The 23,895-nt window shown below is 33.1% G+C and overlaps 2 protein-coding genes and 1 pseudogene across 2 annotated transcripts in view; 2 read left to right on the top strand and 1 right to left on the bottom strand.

Annotated features, from left to right (window-relative positions):
• The first annotated feature begins 1,213 nt into the window (after positions 1 to 1,213).
• On the top strand, positions 1,214 to 1,762 carry LOC112098860 (uncharacterized mitochondrial protein AtMg00810-like). Its single transcript, XM_024185354.1, has one exon. The coding sequence runs from the start codon at positions 1,214 to 1,216 to the stop codon at positions 1,760 to 1,762; it is 549 nt and encodes a 182-aa protein (XP_024041122.1).
• Positions 1,763 to 15,039: 13,277 nt separating this feature from the next.
• LOC112098859 lies at positions 15,040 to 15,480 on the top strand (annotated as a pseudogene).
• Positions 15,481 to 15,930: 450 nt separating this feature from the next.
• LOC18033122 (cyclopropane-fatty-acyl-phospholipid synthase) overlaps positions 15,931 to 23,895 on the bottom strand; it is a 9,730-nt gene continuing 1,765 nt past the window's right edge. Inside the window, exons 5-14 of the mRNA XM_024179707.1 lie at positions 23,703 to 23,826; positions 17,711 to 17,773; positions 17,501 to 17,560; positions 17,273 to 17,434; positions 17,059 to 17,132; positions 16,882 to 16,975; positions 16,610 to 16,746; positions 16,427 to 16,507; positions 16,192 to 16,297; positions 15,931 to 16,086 (exon numbers count right to left, since the gene is read on the bottom strand). Of these exons, the coding sequence (XP_024035475.1) occupies positions 16,009 to 16,086; positions 16,192 to 16,297; positions 16,427 to 16,507; positions 16,610 to 16,746; positions 16,882 to 16,975; positions 17,059 to 17,132; positions 17,273 to 17,434; positions 17,501 to 17,560; positions 17,711 to 17,773; positions 23,703 to 23,826 (979 nt within the window). The 3' untranslated portion in view covers positions 15,931 to 16,008. The remainder of the gene's footprint in view (positions 16,087 to 16,191; positions 16,298 to 16,426; positions 16,508 to 16,609; positions 16,747 to 16,881; positions 16,976 to 17,058; positions 17,133 to 17,272; positions 17,435 to 17,500; positions 17,561 to 17,710; positions 17,774 to 23,702; positions 23,827 to 23,895) is intronic.

The raw sequence follows: 23,895 nt of genomic DNA, 5'->3' as shown, positions 1-23,895 counted from the left end.
CACGGGTTTGAGGCCCCATGGAGCCCCACCCCAAATGGGGAAAATTTTGAATAATTTTTGGGGAATGGGGTGGGGAGTGAAGGAAAAATAATCCCCAAATTCTTAATGGGGTGGGGTTTGGTTTTGCACTCCCCAACCCACCCCCACCCCAATCCCCATTATATAAAAATATATTTTTAATTCTTATTTAATAAATTTTATTTTATGAATTATAATGTCAATTAATATTTTTTTAATTTTTATGCAATATAAACATGATATGAATGAAAGAAAACCCTATAATATTTTTCAACTATGAAACATTGTTATATTTTCTTTTCTCTTTTAAAGTGCTACGCTCTTTAAATATTTTTTATTTTTAATATCATTTTAAAATATTGTTTCAAACTTTTAGATATTTTTTAAAAAGAATTTAAATACTTTATAATATGGTGATGATTTTATTTTAAGTCTCTAATTTTTAACTTATTGAAATTATGTATTTATACCTAATATAAAATAGATAAATGGGGAATGGGGTGGGGATGGGGAAAGCATTCCCCACATGGGGATTGCCCATTCCCACCCCACTAAATTTATTGGGGAATGGGGTGGGGAATGGAGGCAAAAATTTCTAACAGGGTGGGGAATGGGGTAGGCCTCCCCACCCCCACCCCACCCCATTGCCATCCCTACACTAGATAAGAAATGGAGAATTGCAATGGATGAATAAATCAAAGCCATTGTGAAGAATGATACTTGGGAGCTTACTACTCTTCCCAAAGGGCATAAGGCAATCGGTGTCAAATGGGTGTACAAAATAAAAAGAAATGCAAATGGAGAAATTGAAAGGCACAAGACGAGGCTAGTTGCAAAAGGCTATAGTCAAAAGGCTGGCATAGACTACGACGAGGTATTTGCTCCAGTAGCTCGACTTGAAACTATTATTTCTTTGGCTGCTTAGAACAAATGGAAGATTTTTCAAATGGATGTCAAGTCTGCTTTCTTGAATGGATTTCTTCAAGAAGAAGTTTACATCGAACAACCATTGGGCTATGTAGTGAAAGGACATGAAGACAAAGTTTTGAGATTGAAGAAAGCTCTTTACGAGTTAAAGCAAGCACCAAGGGCATGAAATAGCAGAATTGACAAGTATTTTCAAGAGAAAGGCTTCACCAAATGCCCATATAAACATGCTCTCTACGTCAAAGAAAAAGATGGAGATATTTTGATTATGTGCCTGTATGTGGATGATCTCATCTTCACTGGAAGAAATCCAAGCTTGTTTGAAGAGTTCAAGAGTGTAATGATCAAAGAGTTCGAGATGACTGACATTGGACTGATGGCATATTATCTCAGCATTGAAGTCAAACAAAAGGAAGAAAACATATTTATCTCCCAAGAAAGCTATGCAAAAGAGATTCTCAAGAAGTTCAAGATGAATGGTTGTAAGCCTATAAGCACGCCAGTGGAATGCGGAGTCAAGTTATCCAAACATGCTGAAGGCGAAGATATAGATTCAACATTCTTTAAAAGTTTAGTCGGAAGCCTACGTTATTTGACATGCACGAGACTAGATATCCTTTATGCTGTTGGACTTGTGAGTCGATACATGGAGAATCCAAAGACCACCCATTTTAAAGCTGCAAAAAGAATCATTCGCTACATCAAAGGTACAACTAATTTCGGCTTGTTATACTCATTTTCTAATGACTACAAGTTTGTTGGATATAGCGATAGTGATTGGGGTGGAGATGTAAATGATCAAAAGAGCACCACATGATTTGTGTTCTTCATGGGAGATACTGCTTTCACATGGATGTCAAAGAAGCAACCAATTGTCACGCTATCCACCTATGAAGCTGAGTATGTAGCTGCCACTTCAAGTGTTTGTCATGCAATTTGGCTCAGAAATTTGCTGAAGGAGTAGGGTTTTCCACAAGAAGAGCCAACCGAGATTTGTGTTGATAACAAATCAGCAATTGCCCTATCCAAGAATCCAGTCTTTCATGATCGAAGCGAACACGTAGACACTCGCTATCATTTCATAAGAGAGTGTATTGCAAGAAAAGCAGTGCAAATCAAGTATGTAAAATCACAAGATCAAGCAGCTGATATCTTCACTAAGCCACTCAAGTAAGAAGACTTCGTAAAATTCAGAAGTTTGCTTGATGTCACAGGATCAAGTTTAAAGAGGGGTGTTGGATCATAAACTTGATCCAAGATGAATAAATTCAAGCCCAACTCATGGAAGGTTCCATGAGTAGGTATGGTTGGTGAGGTTTGAATTATTTGTGTTAGGTGTGGTAGGTGTGGTTGGTGAAGTAGGTGAGTGGTAGATTTTGATGGATAGTGAGGATTTATGTATTAGTTGAATAAATGAATGGTTTTGATTTGTTTGTTTCATGTATAAATACCCCCTCTTTCCTTTGGTTTAAGCATCAAGTGAAGTAACAAAATCTCTAAGGTGTAGAGAGTGAAAAATAAGAGTTGTAATTAGTGAGGAGTGTTGTTAAAGAAATAAAATAGTGTGTTTTTTTGTGTTTTATTTATTAATTCTCCAATAGTTTTAACTTGCAGATTTAATTCCTTCTCCAACGTTTGTCCAAAAAATACAAAACCCATAAAATTTTAAATAGAAAATATTGATAAATCAAAGAAAAATAACCTTGAAGAATTTAGAGGCATGTCCATTGCCTCTAAACCGATTTCGATCAGTCAAAATGTTGTGCTAAACACCGAACAAAAATCTCCAACCGCAGAATGTATGGATGGTTAATAGTTATGAAATAAGTGTGTGATTTTTTGGTCCAATTTAGGCTATGAAAGAGCGTTTCATGAGTGACAAAGCATTTCAAGAGTATGTGAAGAAATTGAGCTAAGAGAAGATGAACAGCAGGTCAAGTTTAAACTATTGTTTTGGTTAACTTTTAACTGTAGGGATGAAATGAATAATTAAAAATCTACTAAGCATGTAAATGGTAATAATTAGATGTATGAGGGACGAAACTGTCACTCTCTGTTCAATTAAGTTTTTTGAACCCATCAATTTCTTCTCTACACTCTCTTTTTAATTAAGAATTCTATTATTAAAATTATTTTTATTATAAAATTACTTAATAACTATTTTTTCTCTTTTCATTCTCAATTGCTTCATATATTTTCTTTAACCCACGAACTATAAATAATTGGTTTCATTTCATTATAGCTACCCTAAACTAAAAGTATCAAAGCCCATCATTCAAAAATGAACTTCACCAAATTTTTTCAGCCATGAAATTTAATGAATATTAAGAAATTAATTTTTACCGATGAAAAAACTAGTGAATATTAAGGAAAAAAAATCTTTTATGCAGAAAGTATAAAATATAGATTATAGTTTACTTAGAAAGACAAAAATGGTACCTTAGAGATACTCTAAAATTTCTTGGCTTTAAGGAATTTAGCAAGTAGCCGCGGCTAGCATTAATATGTATATAAAAGGAGGAATTGGAGAGAAGAAAGGAAACTAAAGACGGTAATAAGATATACATGAATTTGGTTACTTGATCGATTATCAGTTATGTGCTTTGCTCTTTATGTTTTGTTTGGAAATTTTATGGCCAGAAATAAGTCGGTATATGATACGCTCTAAGAGAAGACGTTACAAAGTTCAGGAGGCTGATTACAATATTGTAAACTTATGAAATATGGAAAAGACATAAGGCAGTTTATAAATTTTGTAAAGGCTAACATTAAGTTACGTGTAACGTAACATACATTCAAAAGTGAAAATATCTACTAGTACCCCTAAACTTAATGGAAACTACATTAATCGAATTAAAAGAAATACTTTTAAATCTTAAAGAGGAAATAAAAGAAGTCAAGCAAGAAATAGGAAAAATAAAAATAGAACTATCTGTAATACAGATGAGTCAAAAGAAAAATAAAAAAGTAGAAAAATTTGAAATACTAAAATCATGAATAATTGGAACAAGTTTCAAGAAACCCATACAAAAACCCCAATCAGGAAGTTATGATGATTGGTTTATAAAAACTCAATACCCAAGAATATTAGAAGAAACAGAAAAACTAAAAACAGAATTAAAAAATAAAGAAAAAGAAAAAGAAAAATTAGAAATAAAAGAAGCAACACCCGGTGATTCAGATTAATTAAAGATACACTAGAAGAATTAACTGAAAAATTTAGTGACATAAACCTTAGTGATTTGGAAGAATTTGAAAAAGAATATTGCATAAAAATGAATACTGCTGGAGGTCCAGAAATGAAGCCTAATGTAGGAGAACCAAGTCATAGATATGAAACAAGTAAAAAGAAAAATAGACCATTTTTTGAATACTATCCGCCCATTAAAAATACTCCTTGGAAAAAAGAATATCAACCTAATAATGATCACTTAACACCAACAAGTAATGCAGGAACATTTTTAGATTTAGACTGTAAAATAGATCCCCGAAAAGCTTTAGTAGAATAGGGAGTGCAAATGAAATTATTTTTTATATTTAATGGTTCTAGAGATGATTGGAACGTAGAAACTGAAGAAGAAAAAATAAATATATTTGCTGATATTCTAATAGCAAGCTTCACAGGAAACGTATTCAATTGGTGGAAAGGACTAAGTGAAGATACCCAAAATCTAATAAAAGATTCAACTAAAATAGCACTAAGCAGAAGTAAAGGATTAGGAATTGAAAGAATAATTGAATATATTGCAAGAATGAAATTAATAAACTTAACAATTTCTAATATGTGTTTTGTGAAAGAATATACTTGCGAATTTAGTAAATATTATTATACCCAATTTATGAGTCATGAAGATCAAAATATTTATAAAAATTTGTATTATTCTAAACTACCATACCCCTGGAATGGATATTTTATTAATGAATATGAAAAATACAACACTAATAATAATAGTAGACTCCCTGATATATTAGGATCTAGAATAAGATTTTTAAATACAAGATTAAGTGAAATATGCATTCAAGGAAGTTTAATAAAAAAGAGTAAAAACATAGGGAAAATATGTTGTGATAAAACAGAAATGTCAACCCAATGGGGATGTTATGCACCTTATAAACGAAAAAGAAAATCATATAAGAAAGAAAAAAGATATAAAACATACAATCATTTCAAAAGAAAATATAGAAAACCAGAAAGAAAGTATTATAAAAGAAAGTATAAGAACCAAAGAAAAACATTAGACAAATCCAAATGTAAATGTTGGAATTATGGAGAAATTGGACATATTAGCACAGACTGTACCAAAAAGAAAGTTAGACTTCTAAAAGAATATTTTGAAAATATAAAGAATGACTTAGAAGAAATAAGTGATATATCAGATTATGAAGGAAAAGAAGTATATATGGCAATAGAATTAGAAGATGAGTCAGAATAAAGAAGAACTCATGGAAAATGAAAAAATAGAAGAAATTGAAGAGATAGAAAAAGAAGAAAATAAAAGTGGATATAATCTTGTTGCCACTTTTAATAAAGAAAAATACAATAAACTTTTGAAACTAAATATGGAAAAACTAGAATATGGAATAATACATCGACTTAGAGATATGTTCAAAAGAAAACGAATATTGTTACATGAATATTATGAGCAAGAAAAGCTGTAACAATTACACAAGCTGAAGGAAATATTAGATTCAGTCTAATTAATAAAAGATCCATAGATTTAGCATTAAGGGAAATAAAAAATGAACCACCAAAGAAAAAATTCCAGTATGTATATTAGCAGAAATTCAAATCTTAATAAAATCTCCTTTTAAAGAAGGGTATAGATAGCCTCATAGTCTTATCATTACATGATCGAAGATTACTGACCCTAGTATAGGACGTTTAGGAACAATAGAAAGGAAATTTGTGTTATACTAAATTATTATTTACATGTCACCCCAGATATTGTGTACACATAAAAGATAAAAATATAGATAAGACACTAAGTTTACACTTTAAACTATTAAAAAATAACTTAATGAAAGAAGAAAATAGGTTAATGACAATACATTATTGAGCATTATATAGTTTTTGTAACTCTAATTATGGTGAAATATATGGAAATAAACCTTACATAGAAATAAATAAAGATTGTGAAGACATAGCAACATTTATAGAACTTGTAATCCAAGATTACCAAATTCCAATAAATTATGAATTAAGCATAGACGATAAAAAATAATTTTTAGACAATAATAATGAAAATTCCATTATCCCTATAAGTTTTGCAGGAAGGACTTTAGTAAGAGGAAGTTCATCCAGGAGATTAAGTACTGATAAACAAATAGTTAAATCTATACCAACGAATAACGTAATAAAAATACTTGGACAATATTTTAATGGAATAGACTATACAACAAAAATACCTATCTTAGTAGACAATGGTACAAGTCATAATTATATGAATCATACCAAAAATAAAGGACTTTTAGTAAAAGAAAGAAAAATTGTCAAAGTCTCTTTAATAATAGAAGGAATTAGAATCATAGTATCTTGTTATATAGACTCTTTCATGACTACAAACCCAGAAAAACATATAGTATTAGGAAATAGTTTTTTAAATGATTTAGAATATTATAAGATAGAGAAACATAAAATAACTCTACAAATAGAAGGTCAAAGAATAATATGTGAAACATGTTAAAGCAAGCTTATATGAAGTACCCGATGTCTGTCTATATACAAATAAATATAACAGAACAAGATATAGATACGTGTGCCTTAATAGATACAGGCAGCGAAATAACAATTATGAAATCATTCTTATCAAACCAATGGAAATCAAATGGAAAGTTAAAAATTATTAGAATAACAAGAGATAAACAACAAGTAAATCAATCCTTAATAAATTTTGAAATCTTATTAGGAAGTAAGATAGTACGTATTAATCAAATATTTCAATATAATAATATGGATTGTGACATACTCTTAGGAAATGATTTTATACAACAGTTCCAATATTATCAACAGACTACGTATATGATAACCTTAAAAACCCCTTGTAATCATATTCCTCGTATTTCTCGTGAATTTAAACCTTACAGAGTTCAGCCAGCCCAGCGTGGTGATAAGCTTATTTATGAAAAATATTACTTAATACAAAAAGGACAGAGTTACAGTATACAGCTAGAAATAATAAGATCACAGCTTGAACAAGTCTATAAGGAAAACCCATTAGTATTATGGAAACCGGATCATCCTAGAGCAAAAATAGAATTAACTGAAAATAGAATAATAAGACTTAAACCTATGATGTCTACGGAAGAAGATAGAGAAGAATTTAAAATCCAAATAAAAGAATTATTAAATTTAAAACTAATAAGAAATAGCAATAGCCCACATAATAGCTCAGCCTTTATGGTTAGAAAAAGATCAGAACAGGTAAGAGAAAAAACACGAATGGTAATAAATTATAAAGAATTAAATAAATACACCAAATTTAATGGATATTTTCTTCCAAACAAAGAAGTATTAATCAATCTTGTAAAAAACAAAACATACTGCTCAAAATTTGATTGTAAATCAGGATTTTGGCAAATAAAAATGGACGAACACAGTATTCCTTACACAGCTTTTAGCACTCCACAAGGACATTACGAATGGTTAGTAATGCCTTTTGGATTAAAGAATGCCCCTAAAATTTTTCAAAGCAGAATGGATAAAATATTCAAAGATTATAAATATATTATGGTCTATGTTGATGATATATTAATAGCATCAGAAACATTAGAAGACCATAGAAACCATTTAAAAGAGTTTGTTAATGTATGTATAAGAGAAGGAATAGTGCTATAAAAAAAAAAAGCTGTTATAGAACATAAGAAAATAGAATTTTTAGGAATGATACTTGACAAAAAGGGAATAAGACTTCAAAGTCACATAGGAAAAAAGATTGTAGAATTCCCTAACAAACTGGAAAATAAACAACAAATATAAAAATTTTTAGGATGTTTAAACTATGCAGAAGGATTTATAAAGGATTTAGCGAAAAAGAGAAACATACTTCAAAAACTGCTTAGAAAAAATAATACCAGAGGATGGAATGAAGAACATACAGAAGCTGTAAAGAGCCTAAAGGAAGAATGTAAAAATCTCCCAGCATTAAGATTACCAGAAGAAACCGATAAATTAGTAATACAAACTGATGCATCTGATTTATATTGGGGTGCAATACTTAAAACTGATATAAATGAAGTTTGTCGATATACTAGTGGAACATTTAACCAAGCACAAGTTAATTACCCTGTTCATGAAAAAGAACTCCTCGGAATATATAAAGGAATAAAGAAATTCTCATTATTTTTACTCTAAAAACAATTTATTGTAGAAACAGATAATTCTCAGGTAAGTTCGCTCATAAGCAGAAATTTGCCAAATGAACCCCAATATAGGAGATTACACAGATGGCAAGCTTATCTATCCTATTATAATTTTAAAATCATACATATAAAAGGAACTAACAATTTCCTTGCAGATTTCTTGAGCAGGAACATAGAATTTGGAGAATGAATACATAAGTCAATAAAACTATATCTGTAATGACTACATAAATACAAAGGCTTAAAGCCGAGGCGTCTGATATGTTCGATGCCATAAATTACATGAAAGAGGCCATGGAGGCCCATGAGAAGGGAATACATTTGTTAGAGTCATACATAAACGACCTAACAAAAGGGCTTTCAATAAACACTAGCCAAATAAATATAGAAAGCAGTAGTGGACCACACCCACAAAAGGAACCAGTCTCTGACCCAATTGTCAGCCGAACCATATCCATAGAAATTGAATCACCAAAAGCAAGCTCTTCAAAAAAGTTCATCAAAATAAACAATACCCCCTCAGGAGAAGAAGAACAACTTTCTCCATTAAATCCAAAAGAAGAAGACTATAAACAGTTTTCTACGTGGGTATATTCTACTTATTCCCACAATAATACAATTTTCAAAGCTCCACGAAAAAATATATATCCCAGAATGATAGCCATAAAAGGAGCAGACCCACTCCTTGTTAGGAAAATAACCAAATATGGGTACCTAGACTTAGTATATCCAGATACAGAGTTAAGAGAAATAGCCAGTCTGGATGAAATATTAGTTAAAGAAGTCTCTAGGTTTTACCAAAAAAGGCCTATTTATTTAAAGTTTTACACCATAAGCCCAGAGTACCATCAAAATGTAGAATACCAAGCATTTTATATGATTTCTGTGGGACACCTTACAAAAAATTTCCAAGTATGGGAAAATAGCCAAATATGGGTACCTAGACTTAGTATATCCAGATACAGAGTTAAGAGAAATAGCCAGTCTGGATGAAATATTAGTTAAAGAAGTCTCTAGGTTTGCCCAAAAAATGCCTATTTATTTAAAGTTTTACACCATAAGCCCAGAGTACCATCAAAATGTAGAATACCAAGTATTTTATATGATTTCTGTGGGACACCTTACAAAAAATTTCCAAGTAGAAGTAGGGACCGAATATACAAATGTTCCTCAAATAACCAAAGCTTGGATCAGAACCCGCAGAGCCCGAGGGATAAAGGCGATATGGAGTATTGTTAAAGATCTTTACAAAAGAAACTATAGAACCATTATTCGATTCCAAAATTATATCCTTGTCACCTCAGAAGATAGCCATACACCTTCAAATATTCTTTTAGAACTCATCAATGAAATCAGCACCATGAGATTTCCCACCAGCAGTGAAACCATGCAACAAGCTTATCAGCTGATGGAGATAAAGACGCCCGACAGATAAACGGATCGTGGCAGACAGCAAGATTGAAAAAGAGACAGAGAAGATAAAAAGAAAAATCATGGCAGACAAGAAAAAAAAAAAGATGCCCAACAAGATAAAAAGCTCATGATAGACAAAAGCAAAAAGAAGATGGAAAAAGAAAAAGAAGACACGTGATGAGCAAATCCTATTTTGTAATAATGTAAAATGATGTAAGCAATGATGTAAAAGGCCAATAATGGCCAAGAATGTAAAAGCCCAAAATACAAGGCAATAATGTAAACCTTTTTCCAGATATAAAAAAGAAAAAAGAGGAAGGAGACCTCAGAAGAGGTTTTTTGGGAGAAATTCATTTGGAAGAACTCTCTAAAAACTAACGATGAATCTTTAAATACTTCCTTACTCTAAATCCTAAATCAGATCATCATTAACCAAAAAACAAAAACCATCAGAGAAGAAGAAGAGAAACCTAAATTCATCAAACACTTATTTAACATAACGATCAAAATCCATACAGTAAAGCCATATGAGTCCACAGATCCCGCTGAGGCAGGAGGCCGTTAAGGGAACAGGACAACCAGGCTGCAGGTCACTGGAAGAAGATCGGAAGACAAAGAAGAAAAGGTGAATTAGGTAATAATACTCAACTTTTATCTCTTGGTGTAGGTTGTTGATGGTTATTGATGAAATGATTATGGAGGAAGAGTAAATTCCAGAACTGAAACAACTCTTTAATTAATCTTTATAATATGAATCACATATTTTACTTAGGAAAATCTAAAGAGTATATGATAAATCTAACGACTAAAATAACATATAATGATTATATTCATGATAATAGACTTTAATTTAGGATCATTAAAACAAAGCTCATATTTATTTAGTAAACAGGAGATCGTAAGAACAGAAGATTTATTAGCTGTATGTTCATTAGATCTACCCCAAGAAATAAAACGAAAAATCATAAAATATATTGAAATAGATAATCTTAAACAAAATATAATCATGTTAACAGTAGAAGAAGGAATTGAAATAGCCAAAGCTTATTTACAATATAAAGTTTACAAAGCAAAACCTTCATATATTTATAATTCTGATAACGAAGAATTTGAAATATAATCTGAGAAATTTAAAAGTATATAGGCTGGAAACCAAGGTATGCGGACTACTGGTCCAAAGGAGATTTAAATATCTTGGCTTACCAAGGATCTCATCACTCTGGTAGAACAACGCCACGTACTTTTCTATTCCTAATAAAAATATTTATTTCTTATATGTTGAAATATACACCAATCAATCTCATAAGTCTTATATAGATTTAATTTTGTGATTATATGAATTGATAAGTTTAATTTTTTAGTTTTAATTATTTGTAAGTTTTATCTGTAATTTTTGTTTTCTATTTTATCTGTTTGATAAAGCAAAGGCCCAAAATATGCAATTATCATTTTATTTATTTCTATAATTTTTTTATTTCTGTAATTTTGTTATTATTTGTTATCATTTTATTGCCCCAGGCAAAAAATGGTATCAGAGCCATAACCACAAAATGGATCCTATACAGGCAATAGTTAATAGCTTATATACATTAAAAGTATATAATAAAGAAGAAATAAAAAATTTAATAAAAGCAATTAAAACCGATAAAGATAATATAAGAAACTTAGAACTCGAGTTGACCGAAGAACTAAGAGAAAGATTTATAGATACAACAGGAGGTGAAATTTTAATAGAAAAGAAAATGAAATTTATTGATAAACTAATAAATTTTTTAATATATTGGTATAAAACAAAAGCATTATGAATCAACATAATCAACACGCATTTAATGTAATACACGAATTAGCAGACAATATAGATCACATGATTCTAGGATGGGAAAATATAGTAAATACATATATAAATTTAATAAACCAAAAAATAGATTTGCTTGAACAAGAAAGAGTAGGACTGATAAATCTAGGACCAGAAGTCTATTCTGAATTTATCGATTTATATGAATTTGACAATCATTTGTTATTATTTAAGGAAATAAATAAAACTTTAGAAAGAATAAAGAACAGATGTGGAAGGGATGGAAGAAGACAAATACTTCCTCAATTATAGAAATTATAAATAATTGAAAGGACCCTTATGAAATTAGCCAGGAAGAATAAAACAAAAGCCATAAGATACATTGATTGTAAGTTAGGCGCTCCCTTTTGTAAATCGTAAAAAAGAGTAGTTTATAACGTTGTAAATTGTCCTAGACTTTATAAAGTGTGGGATTCCCAAACTGGAAGCTGACTTTACTATCATTGTAACACCCCAATTCCACTAACAAGGCCGACGGTGGAATTAAAGTGAAATTGCATTTTATAAATCTCATTTCTAAAACTACCAAAATAATATCCAATGATAAATGTTCTAAAACCTCTAAAAGAAAATAAATTCTGGAATAACATATCATTAGATAAAAATCATCCCAAAGGAAACTAAATTATTCTTAGATTATCAACGTAACATTAATCCCCAAAAGAAACTGAGCTCTTATTCTTCCTCCTAAAACCATGAGCTCACATAAACTAACCCTATCTGCAAAAATGTGATAACGAGGGGTGAGTCATCAACTCGGTAAGTAAATTCATGCACAATACTAAAAACTATTAAAATATAATTTTATAAAATTTCTTAGATATACATAATAATAAGAGAAATTACCTTTGTAAATCATCATTAGCAAAAATAAATCACATCATCATAAACCCATTTAAATCCTTTAAACATAACAAAAACATTTTAAACACATAAAACGTAACTAGCTCATGTCACATAGTATCACCTATAGACCCAGTGCCCCGACCATGTAACATCATTCAGGATATTGTACCCCGCGGGAATCATTAACATGAACATCATATGTGCACAAAATTCGGCTAGCCTTCCATAACATTACTACAGACAATGAGCCAAAACATATAAAATCATCCCTTTTAATCATTTGTAAGCTTCTTTAAATTACATTTAAATAATTATCAAAGTATTTGACTTAAAACAATTAAATAAAAGTTTTCATTTTTAAGACAATTTATGAAACAAGTTTTAAATAAATAAAATTTTGTTATAAAACATTTAAAAAATAATTTTACTTAAAAAAATATTGTAATAGACTAAACAAATAAGTTTCATATACTTTTCTTTCAACATAATACATACCTTGAATTAAAAGTAATTTAATAGTAAAATACATGTACTATGCATGAATTTACTTATCTCAATCCTCAGCAATAAAGAGAACAATAACCTCAACCACGAACTCACTCTCGTCCTAAAACATCAAGACACATTCTCATCAATATTATTGCTCATTCTGACCTTGATATAAATCCAACATAATCAAGCCTAGTTATAAGTACTAAACTATGAAAGCTAGTCTAAACCTGACTATCCTATACAAGCTAATTTTTACCAAGATAATCATATGTCAGAAAATTGTAACAATTACAAAACAATCCATAAACATGTGTACATTTCGTATAAAAATTCAAAAAAATGAATGAAGGTCATAAACATATTGCAAAAAGAATTTTTCATACACATATCCACACTGTTCAGCGGTAATAAAAACAGAGGTCACTTAATTAGAAAATTTGTAAAATATTTAATAAAACTCGTAAAAATTAGAAAAACTTAACTTTACAACAGTAGAAACATCAAGAAACAATATATCAAATTTCTAGAAACTTTCATGTTTGTGTTTAGCACTTCAAAAATTCATAACTAAATGGTCACTCAAATACTCAATGAAAATAGTCAAATAAATTTTAAATCATTAGAAGATTCACAAGTTTATACAATATAATTTTTATAGGTCATTCTAAAGTCTTTTAATAGTCTAAACTAATTTTACCATCAGCAATCGCAATTCTCGAAAGCAGTTTCCAGAACTGCAGCAGCCCAACATAATGATTTTTAATAATTTTTATACTCAACCAAAAATTATGAAATTAAACATGCAGTAAGTATATACAATGAAGATTAAACAGGAAAATCAACATAATTTTCAGAGATCATTTGGATAGACAGAAAAATCACGAAATCATGCATGCTGCTGAAAATCGGAAATTTCCAACACCACTGTTCCAAATTCCAAAATTCACAACAAATTGATTACTTGAAATCGCTTTGCAAAAAATATATCATTGAAAACCTTAGAATGTCTAGTTTAATTTTGTGAAAATCTCGTGCAGAAATTGAATCAAAAATAAAAGAAAAACAGTAATAAAATCACAACACTCTTGCCTCATAATGCCTAGCTAGTCATTCATGATAAAGAAAACAATGCATGCATTCATTATCAAACACATAAGATTAGAGAAAATGTATTAGAGAAAGATAATTACCTCAAAACTTGTTTCAAACGTGCATAAAAGAAAACGCTAGAATTCTTTACTTTTATATGGTGATGAGGTTAAAGAATTTTAATCGTAGGGAGAAAGGAAGAGTTTAAGTTTTATTAAAACACTTGTTTTTTTTTTTAAAAAAATATATTATACAGTAAAGACGGTAATCCTTTATATTTTATTTTAGAAAAAAATTAATAAAAAATAGAAAAATGAAGAGAATTATGCCTTTTTCTTAATTAATGCTAATTAAAATCGATTAACACAAACAAACGACAAACAATTAAATAGGTAATCATAAACAACAAACAAGACAAACAAGCACGTAGATCAGCTGGCATGGGACTAGTCTAGTTTAACCAAGGTTCTCGGTTCGAGACTTGAGAATGCAGTTGCGTTAAATACTTGTTGGGAGAGCTTTGCCGCCCTAGTGATCCTACCCGGCTCGAGTCTGTATTAGTCAGGGCCCAATGTGGTATATTGTTGGGAGAGCTTTGCCACCCTAGTGGTCCTACCCGGCTCGAGTCTGTATTAGTCGGGGCCCAATCTAGTCTTCGGATAACAGATGATTTAATACACAAAAAGAAATAACAAATAAAGAATGGGTGTTACAGTCATATTCTCTTGTTTCATGCTAGTTATTTTTTGTACTAATCACTGCTGATGAACTGAATAATTATTTTTCAATTACCGACAGTGACAGAATAGTAATAAATATTTACTTTTCACTGTTGGTTAATCTTGACCTTAGGGTTGTTCTCTGACTGGAGAAGTACTGATGCTGGCAGAAGCAAACTTTGGTAGTTGTTTATCATGATCGGTATGTTCTCAACACTGTATGCACCGATATTATTCATCTCAACTATCATCATCAGAAGCTCCATTACTATTGCGGAATTTGGATGATTTTGTAAGTGGGTATGTCCGCGTCGCAAAGAAATGGACAAGAAGTTCGAGAGTCATGAGAAGCAAGTCAAAGCTGCAAAGGGGTCAGGGAACAGTGTGCAGCTGGAGAAGGTGAAAGATCGAGCTAAGATTGCGGCAGCCAAGGAAGCATCGAAGAAGAAGAAGGCTAAAGGAAAGTTTCATGAGGGTGAGACCCTGACAGCGGCCCCACAGAAGTGGTGGGATTTACACTGTGGAGTTCCACTTCCCCGAACCTATTGAGCTGACACCACCACTGCTGCAGCTAATAGAGGTCAACTTCGGTTATCCTAATCGTCAGGATTTCAGGTTGTCTAAAGTTGGTATGGGCATTGATATGGGGACTCGTGTTGGGATTGTTGGACCCAACGGTACTGGAAAATCTACTCTGCGTCTAGCTGGTGATTTGGGGAAGTGCGAAGGAGCCAGAAACTGATGATTGGGAGATTGAAGTAAACACGACCCTAGCTTTTTGCCTCCAGATAATTTTGCAATTGGAGTAAGAAGATTATGACTACGGATTCCAAATTTCCCAATTTTCGCACAAAATCATCTGCAGGGATGGTTCTGGTCAGTCATGATTTAAGACTCATCTCACGTGTCTGCCAGGACAAAGGAAAAAGTGAAATTTGGGTTGTAGAGAATAGAACTGTCATGAGATTTCCAAGAAAATTTGAAGAGTAGAAGGAGGATATACAAACAGAGATCAAAACAAAGATTAAAGATTTTGTTAATTCGAAGATTCAGAGGTTTCAGCACGTTTATAAGGTTCCATTCTAGTCATTAACATTTCATTTTTTAGGGATTTGAGGTTGTCAACGTAAATTTCACCAAATTTATTTACTATTTCATGAAATTTCCGCATGAAATTATGTTTTATGAGAATTATCTAATTACAACTGAACCAGCGAAGAAAGTATTTGAAGTCCTCTTACAACAAACGATGCAGGAATAAATTGAGCAGAATTAATTAAAAGAACATGATCAATATTGATATGCTGAAGGAAGCCCTTCATATGGATTGCTGAATGCTGAGACGTCGCCGGGACGTGAAAATACAATCTACGAGAATTTTCAATCAAATACTGTTAAATCCAATGAAGCATAAAATATTCCACGCAATCTTTAGAGCTAAAAGCATTTGTACGCAATTTTTCAAGAACTTACCTGATAATTTCCGATTATCCGAGACTTGAAACTGGCTGCACAATAATCAAAGTAATATTCCCATGTCCGAATGAACTTTTCATTGAATCCCAGAGCAAGAATTTCACTAAGAAAGAATTTTATAACATCAAGATTTAGAATAATGGTAACGCTATATTCAAGTAGCTAGAAATAACTATATTACAAGTCAATACAAATTAACTACGCTGACAACTCTAGTATTTTAATTTATGACCTTTGTTTTTCCATGAAATTTTTTCTCCAACATCTGAGTGTTTGGTAATAATGGATTCCTATATTTTCCACATGCTCCACACTGTTTCAACAGAAGATCAATTAATTTCGTGGAATAATTTAGTAGAAACATAAACATGAGACCAAATGATAAACTGTACCAATGGACAACTATAGCTTATACCATAATCTGGATGAAGAAGTCATGGCTGCTGTTACTCTACTTAATGAAGGCACGCATCCACCAGGGAAAATATATTCATTCAAAAAACCTGGACTTAGCCTGTACTCATCGTAACTCTGATCTGGTGCTGATGTGAACTGAAAAGGATCAAGAATCAACCAACAATTCACTATTAGCTACTTATTAAATGTCCCAAAAAAATAAAATAAACTCTGATCAAACTGGCCAACAGGCTGTAGTTTCTTCATTTGTCCCTCCTATTTCACCAGTACCTGTAGAACAAGAAGTCCATGTTTAGCCAAGAGAGACTCGCAGCAATCGAAAAACTCCTCCATGTAATCATGACCAACATGTTCTATCATCTCGCTACAAAAGACCGTAGAAAAGCTTGTCATGTCAGCATGTAGATTGTAGTCAGATGCATAATTTGATGTGGTAAAAGAACTTACCAAGAAATAATTCTGTCATATTTATTGGCTTTAGGCAGTTGACGATAATCACAAAGATAGAATCTGATGTGGTCCTGATAGCAGAGATGGTTAAGAAGTTACGAATATGAATAATGTGGTCATTTGAGCAATGAATTTTAACTAGTATTGTGTATCAAGTGATTAACTCTTCTTTATATCTCAATACTTAGATCGCATTCCTCAAAATAGTTACCTGGAGGCCTGCTTCTCTCACTTTGATTTGTGCATATTTCAGTTGCTCCTCAGACAAGGTTATGCCTGTATACTTGCATCCAGTTTGCTTGACTATTTCAATGGCTAAGGTTCCCCACCCACATCCAATATCAAGAACTTCTTGCCCCTTGCTAACTCTTGCCTAGAGAAATTAAGAAAGAATAAGCATCTTGCATTGAAATTTCTGAATGAATTTGAATAGACTCACTTTCTCAATCAGAACAGAAATTTTTCTCATTTGTCCAACTTCCAAGTCTTCATGTTCGCTCTATAAACAAATGGATGCAAGCATCAATATCCAACACATTTTCAACTTTTCCTTGAAGGTGAAAACATAAAATACACTAAAGCTGTAGTACGCCACCAATGAAAATCACTTCTGCTTTTGAAGTAAAAGCGTGAAGAATGGGATCTTAACCTTAAATATCGCACATGAGTATGTCATCGACTTGTCCAAGAACAGAGAAAAATGTTCATTGCTCTGTCAACACAAATTGGAAAGGAGTTATAAGGACCCTTTTGTTATATCTGAGTACGTAGTTAAAATAAAGCGGAAATTCTACGGCCTCAACCTTAGCTCCCTATAACCTGTTAACACTACCCTATAGTCTCATGAAGTATAAACACCAATTTTATATAATTTAGAACTTCATTAATGAATTTCAGCACTGTTTTCCTTCAAAATAGCAAGAATATGGCAAGAAGTAATGCAGAATTTAGAAAAACAGTTTTGAGAAGCTGAATATATAATTGTTATAAAATTTTATCAGCTTTATTTGCCCCTGTCCACTTGAATTTTTAAGTGTTATTCAAATTTATCAGAACCTGACGCTTCTAAACTTGAAAAACAAATCTAATTATTTAATCTCGCTTTCATATAAGCATATAATGTTGAGAATCAAATAAAATGGCATTGAATGAAGCTTTCAAAGACAGAATCTGCACTTGTCAAAGACAAGATCCGCGCCGAACGGATTGACACATTTCCTTCCGTATTCACATATGTAATCTTTGAAAAAATGTAGCCTCTGCATCTATAAATAACTCTCAATGTATAATGCTTTATTTTAAGAAATGAAAACACGTTTCTTCATGGTATCAGAGCCATGAATACGCTCAAGTTTCTTCAAGTTCCGCTGCTCTGTTTGTAACAAAAACAGAGGAAACCAAATTCCTCCCACAACCATTTTTCCCACCATTTTCTTTCTTAAACCCATTCCTATCATTACAGATATCCATGCCGATCAAGAAACAAGCCACCCATACGTAAAAAACTTGAGTTTACAAATTTATCAACAATCCCATCAATTTTCCGAGAGTGTTTTCCTCAAAAACCAAGAACACCATCACAATTCTCAGTTTTCAGTGAGGAAACTGTAAACATTTCGCATTTAAACACATTCCCACGCGCTCCCACGCGCCACCCGAAGCCACGGCCAGTCAACCACGCGCCACTGTCATCATTCACGCGCTCTCACGCGCTCCAGAGGTTGAAGAAGATGTCAGCCGACATGTCGTTTTTATCTCAGAAGTGCAGCAGTCAAAAAACGACGTGTCGTTTTTTGTTATATTAAAACCGACATGTCGTTTTTAAATTAGAGATAAAACGACGTGACGCTTAGTCTCCAGAAGTGCAGCAGGAGTAAAACGACATGTCGTTTATATTCCACCATAACCGACATGTCGGTTTGGAAAGCAGTGGTCAAACGACCTGTCGTTTTGTTACCTAAAAAGGTTATTTTTTTTCTTCTTTCAATCTAGACGGAAAAAAAAAAAACAAATAAAAAAACAAAAAAAAAAGAAAAAAAAGAGAAAAAAGAAAAGGAAAAAAAAACAAAAAAAATGGAGAAAACTCCAACTGAATCTAGTCCTGTTGTCATTCAATCTGTTCAATCTGATGGAGTATTTAATGCTGGAATTATCCTCACTGAGACAAACTACGATGTTTGGTCTCAAATAATGGAGATGCATCTTGCAGAAAGAGAAAAACTCTCATATATTCGTAGCAGCACAAAGCCATTTGAGGAATCTTCAAAGGAATATGAGAAATGGTATAGTGAGAACCAAAAAGTAAAAAGATGGTTACTCATATCCATGTCTCCGGAGATCATGAAGCGATATTTACGAATTCCTACAGCCTACGAAATCTGGGATGCATTATCAAAAGCCTTCTATGATGGAAGTGATGAATTACAAGTTTTCACTCTAAACCAGAAGGCATTCTCTACCAAGCAAAATGGACAACCACTCTCTAAATTCTATGGAGAATTGGTTGAAATATTTCGAGAACTTGATCACCGAGATAAAGTGGTCATGAAGGATCCAGAAGATGTTGTAATATACAGAAGGTCTGTTGAAAGATTGAGAGTGCACATTTTTCTTGCTGGGCTAGATGAAGAATTTGACCAAGTTCGTGGAGAAATTCTACGAAAAGACATTATCCCAGACTTAGAAGAATGTTATTCTCTGATCCGAAGAGAAGATATACGGCAAAGCAAACTAAACAAGAAGGTCGACTCAGAAACGTCTGCTATGATAGCACGACAGCAGCCTCAAAGGAAGTTTGTTGACAAGTCATCACTCCATTGCACTCATTGTAGAAAGAAGGGTCATACGAAAGAACAATGTTTTGAAATCATTGGATATCCTGACTGGTGGGATACTCGAAAGAAGAACACCAAGCATGGATCAAAAACTGCAGTAGCTGAATCCACATCCATTACAGATCTTAGAAAAGAATCTTCAGTGCAAATCGCAACCTCTGTCAGTCCAGGTAAGGCCCTTAAAACTCTTACACCTGTTATTAATAGTACATGGATAATTGATTCTGGGGCAACTGATCATATGACTTTTGATTCTCGACAAGTTTCTCAATTGAAACCATCTTCACAAAAACATATTTCCACTGCAAATGGAACCACAACCTCGGTTATTGGGGAAGGATCTTTACGACTCACAAATGAATTAAATTTAGACGCTGTGTTAATTGTTCCATCTTTAGATTATAATCTTTTATCTGTGTCTCAATTAACCACTTACTTATCATGTGTTGTAATTTTTTGGCCTGATCATTGTGTGTTTAAGGACATCCAAACGAAGCAAACGATTGGTTATGGTATTAGACGAGGCAACTTGTACTACTTGGAGATGTCATCAACAAACACTGGAAAGCTAAGCCCCGCACTAGTCGCAGATAGTTCCATAAAAAAAGGGAAATCAGAAATTTGGTTATGGCATAGACGTTTAGGGCATGTGTCATTTGGTTACTTAAAAAAATTATTTCCTAGTTTGTTTCTGAAATTTGATGTTTGTGAACTTTCAAAAAGCCATCGAACTACTTTTCCATTGTCCTCAAATAAAAATCCAGTTCCTTTTATGGTAGTACATTCTGATGTATGGGGGCCATCTAAAGTTTCTACAATTGGAGGTGCTCGTTGGTTTGTTACATTTATTGATGATTGTAGCAGAATGACATGGATTTTTCTGATGAAATCGAAAGACGAAGTAAACTCTTTATTTCAAAGATTTCATAAGATGGTGACAACTCAATTTCAGACACAAATTCGAGTTCTACATACTGATAATGGAGGCGAGTATATGAGCACAGCAATTCAACAGTTTCTGAAATCACAAGGATCTGTCCATCAAACCACTTGTGTGGGGACACCCCAACAAAATGGCGTTGCTGAACGAAAAAACAGACATTTACTAGAAGTTGTTCGAGCATTACTAATCCAAGCCCACATGCCATTATCTTATTGGGGAGAAGCACTGGCATCCGCAGCATACTTGATCAATCGAACACCATCAAGCTCCCTTGGATTCCAGACTCCTTTCCAAGTTCTGAATGATGCAATTATGTCACCAAATGTGCCGAATCTGCCCCCACATGTGTTTGGCTGTGTTGCCTTCGTTCATTTGCCGCAACAAGACAAATTATCTCCTCGAGCACTACGTTGTGTGTTTGTAGGGTATGCCTTACATCAAAAGGGATACCGATGCTATCATCCACCATCAAGAAAAATATACATCACCATGGATGTCGTTTTTCATGAAGATATCATGTACTACTTGTCAGAGTCTGAATTTCAGGGGGAGTATAATGAAGAGGAAATTCATACTCTTACATATCTTCCACCTGAAGAAAGTCAATCTTCCATTGAGATAGTAAACCTTCAAGATACTGGAAAAGCAAATGGTGATGATTTGCAGGCTGAGATATGTGAAGACACATTTGGGGAGCACAATAACTCAGACACAACTGCAATCGAGAATGAGTCACATGAAGAAATACCTAACCAATCGTCTGCAGAGGATGTTCCTACCACAAGTCCAATCAGAAGAATTCTTCCCCAGCGTCAAAATAGAGGTATCCCTAAACCCACATATGAGCCTGACTTCTCTAGTAGAGTCAAATACCCTATGAGTCATTTTGTGTCTAACCATCGCTTGTCAGAATCAAATCAGTCATTTGTGAATCAATTATCTGCTGTATCTATTCCTAACAGTGTGCAGGAAGCTTTAAAAGATCCAAAGTGGAAAGCGGCTATGAATGATGAAATGAGATCTCTTCAGAAAAATCAAACATGGGAACTAGTTGATCTTCCACCAGGAAAGAAACCAGTGGGTTGTCGATGGATCTACACTATAAAATACAAAGCAGATGGCTCTATTGAACGATACAAAGCAAGACTCGTAGCTAAGGGTTACACCCAAACCTACGGGATTGATTATACTGATACATTTGCACCGGTAGCAAAAATTAATACTATTCGTATCTTATTATCATTAGCAGTCAACTTGGATTGGCCAGTGCAACAGTTCGATGTAAAGAATGCTTTCCTCCATGGAGACCTGTCTGAAGAAATTTATATGGATCTGCCACCAAGATGCAATGGACCAGAACGACTCAATCAGAAAGTATGCAAATTGAAGAAATCATTGTATGGGTTGAAGCAATCCCCAAGAGCATGGTTCGGGAAATTCACAAAGGCTATGGTTCGTTTTGGGTATAACCAAAGCAATTCAGATCATACCTTATTCATTAAAAAACGACAAGGTAAAATCACTGCCCTTATTGTCTATGTGGATGATATGGTAGTTACAGGCAACGACGAGGAAGAAACAGAGGCTCTTCAGAAGTACTTGTCAAGAGAGTTTGAGATGAAGGATTTAGGTGCCTTAAAATACTTTCTTGGAATTGAGGTTTCTCGATCTAAGGGAGGAATCTTTCTGTCTCAAAGGAAATATGCCTTAGATCTATTACACGAAACGGGAATGACAGCTTGTCAGCCTATTGACACCCCAATAGAAGAAGGACTGAAGTTTTGTATTACTTCAGACCAAGTTCCAGTAGACAAAGGAAGATATCAAAGGCTGATTGGAAGATTGATGTACTTGTCCCACACAAGGCCAGATCTTGCTTATGCATTGAGTGTTGTAAGCCAGTTTATGCATAATCCCGGAGAACAACACATGAAAGCAGTAATGCGGATCCTGAGGTACCTGAAGACAAATCCAGGAAAAGGAATCTTATTTTCCAAAAATGAAGATTACAGCAACATAGAAGTTTATACTGATGCAGATTGGGCCGGGTCAGTTAGTGATAGACGCTCTACTTCAGGATACTTTACCTTTGTGGGAGGAAACCTTGTCACATGGAGAAGCAAGAAACAACATGTCGTTGCCCGTTCGAGCGCTGAAGCAGAATATCGAGGCATGGCCCTTGGGATATGTGAAGGGCTATGGATAAGTTTTATCTTAAACGATTTGGGCTATCCATCACAACAACCAATACAACTATACTGTGACAACAAAGCTGCACGAGATATTGCTCATAACCCAGTTCAACACGATCGAACAAAACATGTGGAGGTAGATAGATTTTTCATCAAGGAGAAATTAGATGAAAAAATCTTAGAACTGCCGAAAATTCGATCAGAAGATCAACTTGCAGATATTTTAACGAAGGCCATTTCAAGCAGGGCATTTACAAAATTCCTAGACAAGTTGGGTATGCAAGACATCTATGCACCAGCTTGAGGGGGAGTGTTGAGAATCAAATAAAATGGCATTGAATGAAGCTTTCAAAGACAGAATCTGCACTTGTCAAAGGGGTAATCTGCACTTGTCAAAGACAAGATCCGCGCCGAACGGATTGACACATTTCCTTCCGTATTCACATATGTAATCTTTGAAAAAATGTAGCCTCTGCATCTATAAATAACTCTCAATGTATAATGCTTTATTTTAAGAAATGAAAACACGTTTCTTCATATAAAAACATGAATATTCTCGTTAACATATAAAACTACAATATTCCGACAGCAGGTATATGTTTATTAATTTGCTTCCTTTCTGCTAGATTTCTCTAGGCTTGCCTGGAGAAAACGATGGCAAAATCAATTTACCAGATCATAATGACGAGAGACGTTCCTGCGAGCTTGTGTGAGAGTATTTTTCCTTGAAATATGCCGAAAGAAACATTTTGCAGATGCAATACTAGCTGTGAAGAACATTGGTGACCACCAACCCCTACACCCAACAGACGTGAATATTTTAACGTAAAATGATATTCATTAAACAACTACTAGTAATATCATT

This window comes from Citrus clementina, unplaced genomic scaffold, assembly GCF_000493195.1.
Source record: "Citrus clementina cultivar Clemenules unplaced genomic scaffold, Citrus_clementina_v1.0 scaffold_9, whole genome shotgun sequence".
Classification (NCBI taxonomy): domain Eukaryota; kingdom Viridiplantae; phylum Streptophyta; class Magnoliopsida; order Sapindales; family Rutaceae; genus Citrus; species Citrus x clementina.
The sequence above is the reverse complement of the archived record's forward strand: the minus strand, read 5'-3'. Positions and strand labels throughout refer to the sequence as shown.

Coding starts and splice junctions, on each gene's coding strand:
- LOC112098860 (XM_024185354.1), top strand. CDS start 1,214: ATGTGCCTGTATGTGGATGATCTCATCTTCACTGGAAGAAATCCAAGC.